The sequence below is a fragment of the Cavia porcellus genome, unplaced genomic scaffold (assembly GCF_034190915.1).
Source record: "Cavia porcellus strain 051 isolate PalLab524CR breed Dunkin Hartley unplaced genomic scaffold, mCavPor4.1 scaffold_6, whole genome shotgun sequence".
NCBI lineage: Eukaryota > Metazoa > Chordata > Mammalia > Rodentia > Caviidae > Cavia > Cavia porcellus.
The window spans coordinates 93,508,599-93,517,030 of NW_026947489.1; the positions used below are offsets into that span (position 1 = coordinate 93,508,599).

At 47.9% G+C, this 8,432-nt stretch overlaps 1 protein-coding gene across 4 annotated transcripts; it reads right to left on the reverse strand.

Annotated features, from left to right (window-relative positions):
* Positions 1–662: 662 nt before the first annotated feature.
* LOC100733871 (keratin-associated protein 4-9-like) lies at positions 663–7,786 on the reverse strand. Of its 4 annotated transcripts, none has more exons than XM_063251527.1 (3): positions 7,566–7,786; positions 7,186–7,505; positions 663–1,073 (listed from the first exon to the last, which is right to left on the reverse strand). In XM_063251527.1, the coding sequence occupies exons 1-3, from the start codon at positions 7,784–7,786 to the stop codon at positions 925–927; spliced, it is 690 nt and encodes a 229-aa protein (XP_063107597.1). In that variant the 3' UTR covers positions 663–924. The 4 variants fall into 4 exon arrangements, with proteins under 4 accessions (XP_063107597.1, XP_063107598.1, XP_003467008.2 ...); XM_063251528.1 differs by adding an exon at positions 1,190–1,290 and having other exon boundaries at positions 663–1,114; positions 7,412–7,786; XM_003466960.3 differs by lacking the exons at positions 7,186–7,505; positions 7,566–7,786 and adding an exon at positions 1,318–1,456 and having other exon boundaries at positions 663–1,254.
* Between the last annotated feature and the right edge of the window lie 646 nt (positions 7,787–8,432).

Here is an 8,432-nt window from a genome sequence, read left to right on the forward strand (position 1 = left end):
CGAGATGGCTGCCCTAAAACCAGCTGTGCAAAAATCAGGGGAGAAGGCACAGCATCTGTAGATGTGCCAATGCCATGGGCAGTAAGCCCAAGAATTCACACTGACCCTGTGGTGACAGTGAGTGTTGTAACAAAGAGGTAAAGGGCACCAGCCCTGTGATCGGAACACAGTCTTACACTGGGCGTCCTCTGAAGTGACCAGATACCGAGATTGCAAGCAAAGATATCATTTGAGAAACGATCCCAGAAGGTGCAGTGGGGACTTGGAAGTAATCCAGGGTGAGGAGAGGAGCCAATGCAAGTGACACTAACAACAGAGCACCATGTATTCTAGGCCTTGTAGAAGACTAGCACAGCTGACCTCCCTCTGGGAGAAGAGCATTGTCCCCTTTGCCCACAGCTCCCTCTCGCTGGGAGAGATCTGTGCTCAGAGCCTTCCTCTCCTGCCTCGCTCCTGTGCTTTAGGCCCAGAGGTCCCTAGGCAGAGTCCCAAGCTGCTCCTGTGACAGGGTGAAGGGTGCCACCGGAAGACGGCAAAAGCGTCAGAGTCCAGGGTCCCTGCTCTGCGTATTCTTCAGCGATCCCTACTCTAACAGGGAAAGTGAAGGACAACTCAGGAAGTAAAATAAAGACACAGGATCTCATCTTATCTCTGTGCTAGGAAGATACAGGTTTATTTAAATGGCAGAAATTGCTCCATTTGAGGAAGAAGTGTCAGAATCCAAGTATTTTCATGGGAGTGACTTGAAGGCTGAGAGATTTCAGAGAAAAGCAAGCATGTATCCAGGAGGGAGACATTACCTCAGCTGAGGTACGTGTGCAGGCAAATCCAGCATCAGCTGGCGGTGACCTGACACTTGGCCTCCCACAGTGCTCTACACATAGAGTGTTGGTTGATGAATAATAGGAGCTCAGGTCAGAGCCCTCAGCAACAAGAAGCACTACAGCAGGTGGGGCGGCAGCAGGTGGGCTGGCAACAGCTGGGAATGCAGCAGCTGGGCCTGCAGCAGCTGGAGATGCAGCAGGAAGGCCTGCAGCAGGTGGTCCTGCAGCAGGTGGACTGGCAGCACACAGACTGGCAGCACTGGGGCCTGCAGCAGCTGGACACACAGCAGCTGGGCCAGGAGCAGGTGAGCTGGCAGCACACAGATTGGCAGCAGGTGGTCCTGCAGTAGCTGGGCTGGCAGCACTGGGGCCTGCAGCAGCTGGACACACAGCAGCTGGGCTGGCAGCAGGTGGTCCTGCAGCAGCTGGGCTGGCAGCAACTGGGCTGGCAGCATACAGACTGGCACCACGGGGGCCAAAAGCAGCTGGACACACAACAGCTGGGCTGGCAGCAGGTGGTCTGGAAACAGCTGGGCTGGCAGCAGCTCTCCTGGCCACAGCCCTGCTCAGAGCAGACAGAGCCACAACAGGAGCTGACCATGGTGTCGGGGCTGAGGTTCTGGGTGGTTTGTGAGGTGGAGGTCTGTGAGGTGTGGAAGCCTCCCTGTCCTTGGCCCCTTTTATACCCCGCCAGGTGGTTGTGATCATTATTGGCTCCCTCTTTCCTTGTTATTGTTTGTGTTAATAATTTGGCAGGTATCATATTAGGTAAATGTATTTTTCTTGTTAGTGTTCAAAGTCATAAAAAGTAGGACTTCCTCCTCCTGTGTGTTAGGGTTCACCTATCAGCTTTTCCTGCTACTCACCTCCCTAGTGTGCTGCTGGCCTCAGCTTCTTTAAAAGCAGCTGTCACAGAGCAGCTTGCCTCTTAGTAGTATACGCTTTCAGTTTTCTTAGCTTATTGCATATGCACATGGGAAATAGAACTTCTCAGAGGCCTATAATGCTTAGTAATGCTGCGTGTTAGTCTCATGGCCCTTCCATTATGGGTAAGGTTGACACAGATTTTCACATGAGGAACAGAAAATTGTGTGGCCACAGCCCAGAGAGCATGAAGTCTCCCTGCCATGAATTGGGCTCTGTTTTCCAGACCTTCCTAAGAGACCCAGAACCCTTGAAGGTGTCATCCTACGTGGGGGCACTTTGCTTGCCCTTTCTCCCCAGAACCCATCCCCCAGCCTTATATTTACAGCCTAATGAGGTTAGAGGGAGTTGGCTGTTGAGACTGTCCACTCCATGAGGTTCAGATCCCTCAGCTCTCCACTCCGTAAGGAAGGGTCTCCTTCTGACTCTGACTTCCGGTGTTCCCGGCTTTCACAGGTCATGTTGTCTCACTTTTCATTGGTCCAAGATGCAGCTGTCAGTCTGAGTTAGATGACCCAGGTTGTTGACATTGTAGTATAACTCATACACTGCCATCTGCTCTCTCTGTGGAGTTCCTGGTCTCTGAAGAGGCACTGTGCTCTCTCTCTCTCATCCATCATGATCTAAGTTGTTGATCATATCTTACTGTTTGGGTTCCATTTTCCAAAAAGGAGGAAAAGTTTATTTTGGACCACAGTTCAGAGAGGTTTCATCCTGCGATCAGCTGGTTCTGAAGCAGGGCAGCTCGGCAGTCAGCACTCACAGGAGTACACAGCAAGCAGCCTGCCTCCTTCTGTCCCTTTACATCCATCCAGTATACCCACATCAGTGTAGGGCTTCCACTGTCCACACACTGGGTCCCCATGTCACAGCCTAAATCTGCATTCACATACCCTAACCCAGCCACCCCCAAACCTCCCCAGCTAGGAGTATGCATGGCAATGGGGGAACATCCACATACAAACCATAACAGTGACTTTTTCTATTATCTAAGTAATAGAGAAAAATGATCCTGAATGGGAACCTCTGAACTCTGAGCCCTGTAGAGTAAAACAGTGATAATTCTCCGTACTATTACATCATGCTAACAGCAAAACCAGCAGTGCCACATTGGTCAGCCCTGCACCAACAGGGCAGGAAGCACAACGAGAAATGATGCTAGGTAGCATGCTGGGAATTTTAAAGAGGAAGCTCAAAAGCAGAAGAGATGCCTCCCTCACTAAATTCTACCCACATTCTAGGGAAGTAGAATTGGTGATTGATATCTGCATGATCCTCATAAATTACGGGACATAGACCTACGCTGCATCTCTTCGCGGAGCAGTAGATGGGTTATCATTTTCACGTTATTCTTTTCCTTTCACTGTTTTTTCATTGTGCTTTGTGAATGCTTAGAGATGAAGAACTCAGTTGAGTCCACATGAAGGAAATTTGAGTGGAGTAGATGCCCTCAACATTTGCAAACACTGCCCAGGAGCTGAATTATATCTGTCAGGAACAGGGAACCCTTGTGAGAGCCTATGATCCATATCATGCTAATGCACGATGGGGTTAGCATACACGCACATTCTGTATGGAGCGAAGAGGAACTGCCACCAGGCAAAGTGTAGCGTCTTATTCATAACACTGTGATCTATGTAGAGACAGCTACAACAACCATGCTGAACTGACAGGAAAATTAACATATTTTTATTTGAACTAAGTTATTTCACAATAAAAATCAAGCTCCACTGAAACAGGAGTCTCTACCCACCAGGATTTCTCATCTCAATGGGATGTGATTTATGCAGTCAGATAGTCAGCATCACAGAAATTGCTGGAAATTTTCGTTTTCTTTGCAATATCATCTTTCATTTCCTAATCAAGCTTGCTTTGTAGATCTTATGAAAACACATCACTTTGGCTGAACATGTTAGAACTCATTGTTCTTATGAAAAAGATACTCACAGTAAAAAGTATGTAAAGTGTCCAGGTATAATGTAGTGAATAATTATTACACAAGTGTCTATGCACTCAAAGCTCAGGCTCTGAAAGAGACTGTGTAATCGTCATGCAGGGATAGTGTTTGTCTCTTCCAGACCACATCTGTCTCCATACACTGGAAAGACTCTTTAGCCTGATTCTTGGTTTGGTTTGTGTGTTGGTTACTTTTCTCTCATTGCTAAGACAAAATACCCAACACCCAAAATTAAGGAAGGAAAGCTTAATTTAGCTCAGAGTGTATGGAAGTGCGAGTCCGTATTCAGCTGGCTCTGAGGCAGGGTGGCGTGTCAGAGGGGCAGCAGCTCACTGTGGCATAAGATGGCAAAAGCAGCAGAAGATGGCGAAAGCAGCAAGAGCAAATGGGAGGAGAGAGAAAGGAGACTCTTTCTGCCCCTTCTGCTGTATGTGGGCTACTTACTCTAGGCCACACTCACAGCCATCATCCCAGCACTGACCCATGAATCAGTCACATATTCTAGAGCACAGTGGCAACCAGATACAAACCATAAGGGTCTGATTTGGTTCTTTTCCAGTGCTAGAGATCAAACTCAGGCTCACACCTGCTGGGCAAGTGCTCTACCTCAGAGCTACCCCCATCATGATTTTTAAATTTTAAAATAAAATGATCTTTTTATTTCTTTTCATTAAACCTTCAACATCTCAATACATACTTCTAATGAAGAATGGTCAGCATAACACGATTTTCAGTGTTATAAGGATACAAGCTTAGATATGTATCGTATTTTCCTTCTTTTCTCCATGGTAAGAATACCCATGATAGCCAGTCTATAAAGCAGCCTCTGATTATTTGCTTTTTCTTGTGTTCATGATGTGCTGATTCCCTATGCTTCCACAGCCACTGAAACCAAGCCCAGGTGAACACTCAGTGACCAACTTCTATGTGACAGTAACTGTCCCCTCGCTGGTCCACTGTCTTACACAGCTCTCCCTCTGTCACTGTCCCGAAGACTCTGCTCCTGTGGCAGAGGGCCATGTGATACAGCTGAGTTCCACCTCCACTCAGCACCTCACAGGCACCCAGGCTCCCGTGCCCATAGCCTCAGGAACCCGATGCCCTGAGCAGCCCAAAGTGACTCTGGGTGTAGATCCCCCGGGGTGGCCCTCACGTGACACCCACTTGCGGCCACACCGTAATGAAGCTTCATGGATGACCAAGAAACCCAGAGCCCAGCTGGCTGTATCAGATCACTGACTCCCAAAAGTGGTAACATAATAAAAGCACACTTTTTAAGCTGATAGATTCTGAAATAACACCACCAAAACAGAGAGGCCCACAATTACAGGAACCTGAAAACCCACGGAAGAGGAAAGAGTCAGCGTACTCACAATGACACTCACAGGCAGACTCTGCTCCCCTTGTGTCCCACATGGTGCTCTGTTTATTCCAGAAATTCTGGGGAAAATTCAGTAGTGCTTCTTTCCTAAAGCTGGAGTTTGTGCTAGGAAACACTTCTGCAGAACCTATGTCCCGAGATCCTTGAGTCTGAGATTATTAAGTTTGCAAAATAGAAAGGACCAGCAATCTCCACACTGATTTCCATGACTGCAATCCTAGGTCACAGTGTCAGAGGGTTGGTTCCTTTGTCATCGCACCCACGCCAGCATTTGTTACCTTTTGACTTCTAAAGAACACCATTTCTCCTGGCTACTGGCCAGCAATGTTGAACTATTTTTAGTATGTTCGTTGGCCAAAGAATAAAATTTGGAGATTCCACAGGACCCAGCTAAGACCCTTCTAGATATCTCCTCAAAAGAGCTTAGGACAGCCTCAGTGGTTCATGCGTAGCAATGTTCATAGTAGCACCATTCACAGTAGTTAATCCTGGAAGCAGCCTGTCTGCCCATGGAGAGAGGAACAGGTAAAGAAATGTGTCATCTATACACAATGGGATGCTACTTGGCTAGAAAGAGAGATAAATTCAGACAATTATAGGAATATGGATGCACCCGGAAAATACAATTTCAAATGAAATCAATCAGACACACGAGCTTCCATGACATATGGTGTCTCTCATTGCAGAGAGGCAAAGTACGAACAAACAGCATAATGAAGAATGGGTAGAAGGGCACAAGCAGATGGATCTCTTGTCCGTGGGAAGGGGTTCAGGAGACTGGGGGTGAGGGGAGAAGGCAGGGAGAGCAAGCGTGGAGATTCAAGGTGTGCCATGAACAGGTACCAGTCACCCACAATGGCTGTAAATGTTGTATGTATGTCATAAACACGAGCTGAGAATGATAATAAGGAAAAGGAAAAGGGGTTTTAAGTGGGAGTGAGGGTGGGGGAGGGGATTAAGGACAGAAAGCAGCTGTGTGATGCCCAGGCAATGCCCCCAAGATGACTGCAAACTTCCTGCACTGCAAACGTGTACGAACAAAATAAAAACTGAAAGAGCCAAGAGGTCCAGAGTGATTCACTTCCCTTTGATTTCCCTGTGAGCATAGCTGTGTGGTGGGGGAAGGTAGGTGAGAAAGGTAACTGGGCCGAGGGCTGTAAGTTGCTTACAGAATTCTGTGGATACCCAGAAGGGAGCTGGGTATCCGTACACTGGGCCACCAGCCACCAAGCACAGCAGATCTGGTGTTTGTGTATGGTAGCTCTCTGTAAAAGAGCTTCAGAAGAAATAAGCACAGGGAAGATAACCTGCTCCAATGGAAATCCACAGTCCCTGTTCCAGATCCCAACCACAACACAGGTCTCAGACCTGTGACCCAGCCCTGGAAAAGAAGCCTGGTCCCTAGGAGAAAACAAACAGGAGATACGCATGATAGTAGCATCTCCATCCCCTCTCCGTGGTACCAGTAGCTCTGCAGAAGTAGAACCCAGTGGTGCCTCAGTTCACGAGCTCGATTCTTTCCATGACCCTGGTTGCAAGCCAAGTTGGATGGGAATTAAATCAAATTCAAGGGTCAGATTCGATGTTGATCTTGGAAATCCCATAGGCAGACTTGGGTGCAGCTCTCAGAGCCGTCCTCCATGCTAAAGGAGCCAAAGTGTGTTCTGTGGGCCTCTCGCTCCATGATGATGACACAGCTCAAAACTGCCATGTGAGGGTTACAGTTCACAAAGGAAAAATAAGGACACATGACTCACTTCTGTTTCTAAGCTTCGTCATTTGAATTCATTTATTTAGCATGAAGGAATATCTTCAAATGAGATCATGGAAGCAGGACAAGCATTTTCATGACAGAGACATAACAGTTAACAGATTTCACAGAGAATTACAACTTGGGTTCATTTGGGAAAGAGAGAGACAGAAATCCCAAGGGACAAGGGACAATATCTGGAGTCTCAAAACAATTGTAACTCAGTCTCAAGTTTATGTAGGCTTTTAGGAATGGGCAATGAACAAGAGCAAAAGCACAGGTCAGAACACTCAGCAGCAAGAACCACTAGAGCAGGAGAGGGGACAGCAGGTGGGCCTGCAGCAGGAGGGGCGGCAGCAGCTGGAAATGCAGCACTGGGGCCTGCAGCAGCTGGAGATGCAGCAGCTGGGCTGGCAGCACTGGGGCCTGCAGCTAGAGATGCAGCAGCTGGGCTTGCAGCAGCTGGAGATGCAGCAGCTGGGCCTGCAGCAGCTAGAGATGCAGCAGCTGGGCTGGCAGCACTGGGGCCTGCAGCTAGAGATGCAGCAGCTAGGCCTGCAGCAACTGGAGATGCAGCAGCTAGGCCTGCAGCAGCTGGAGATGCAGCAGCTGGGCTGGCAGCACTGGGGCCTGCAGCAGCTGGAGATGCAGCAGCTGGGCCTGCAGCAGCTGGACACACAGTAGCTGGGCCCGTAACAGCTGGAAATGCAGCAGCTGGGCTGGCAGCACTGGGGTCTGCAGCAGCTGGAGATGCAGCAGCTGGGCCTGCAGCAACTGGGCTGGCAACACACAGACTGGCAGCACTGGGGCCTGCAGCAGCTGGACACACAGCAGCTGGGCTGGCAGCAGGTGGTCCTGTAGCAGGTGGTCTGGAAACAGCTGCGCTGGCAGCAGCTCTCCTGGCCACAGCCCTGCTCAGAGCAGAGGGAGCCACAACAAGAGCTGACCATGGTGTCAGGGCTGAGGTTCTGGGTGGTTTGCGAGGTAGAGTTCCGTAAACTATATAACTGTATATTTAAGTGTATAAGATAGAAAATGATATCACAGAGTTTTATTGGATCATTGAACAGAACTGTTTGCAGTATCATTGTTGGAATGTCCACTCTACAAGCTTTAATTTTGTGACTTGAACAATTATTTCTAAGATGGCAATATGTAATCGATTAACTAATGATTTCCTACTGTTCATTTTTTTCTTCTGTAAATCTGTATAACTTGTACCCTTTCACTGTTTTTTTTCTTTTCTCCTTAAATAAAAAAAAATTAAATAAAAAAATTTTTTAAAAATTAAAAAAAAAAAAAAAAAAAAGAAGTCTCCCTGCCCTGGGCCCCTTTTATACCCTGCTAAGAAGCTGCTGTCACCCCAAGCAGCACCCATCCCTGCTGTTGTTGTCTGTGCTAATACACAGGCAATTATCTAGTTAGGTAAGGGTATTTTCCTGGTGAAATGTTTCTGATGGCTACACAACATTGTTGTCTTTCCTCGTGTGTTAGGATTCATCTGTCTTTCTTCCTGACCCACATCCTAAATTTCTTTCTTTCTTGAGCTTCTCCCAAGGCAGCTGCAGTGACACTCATTTTGCATAGCATATGGTG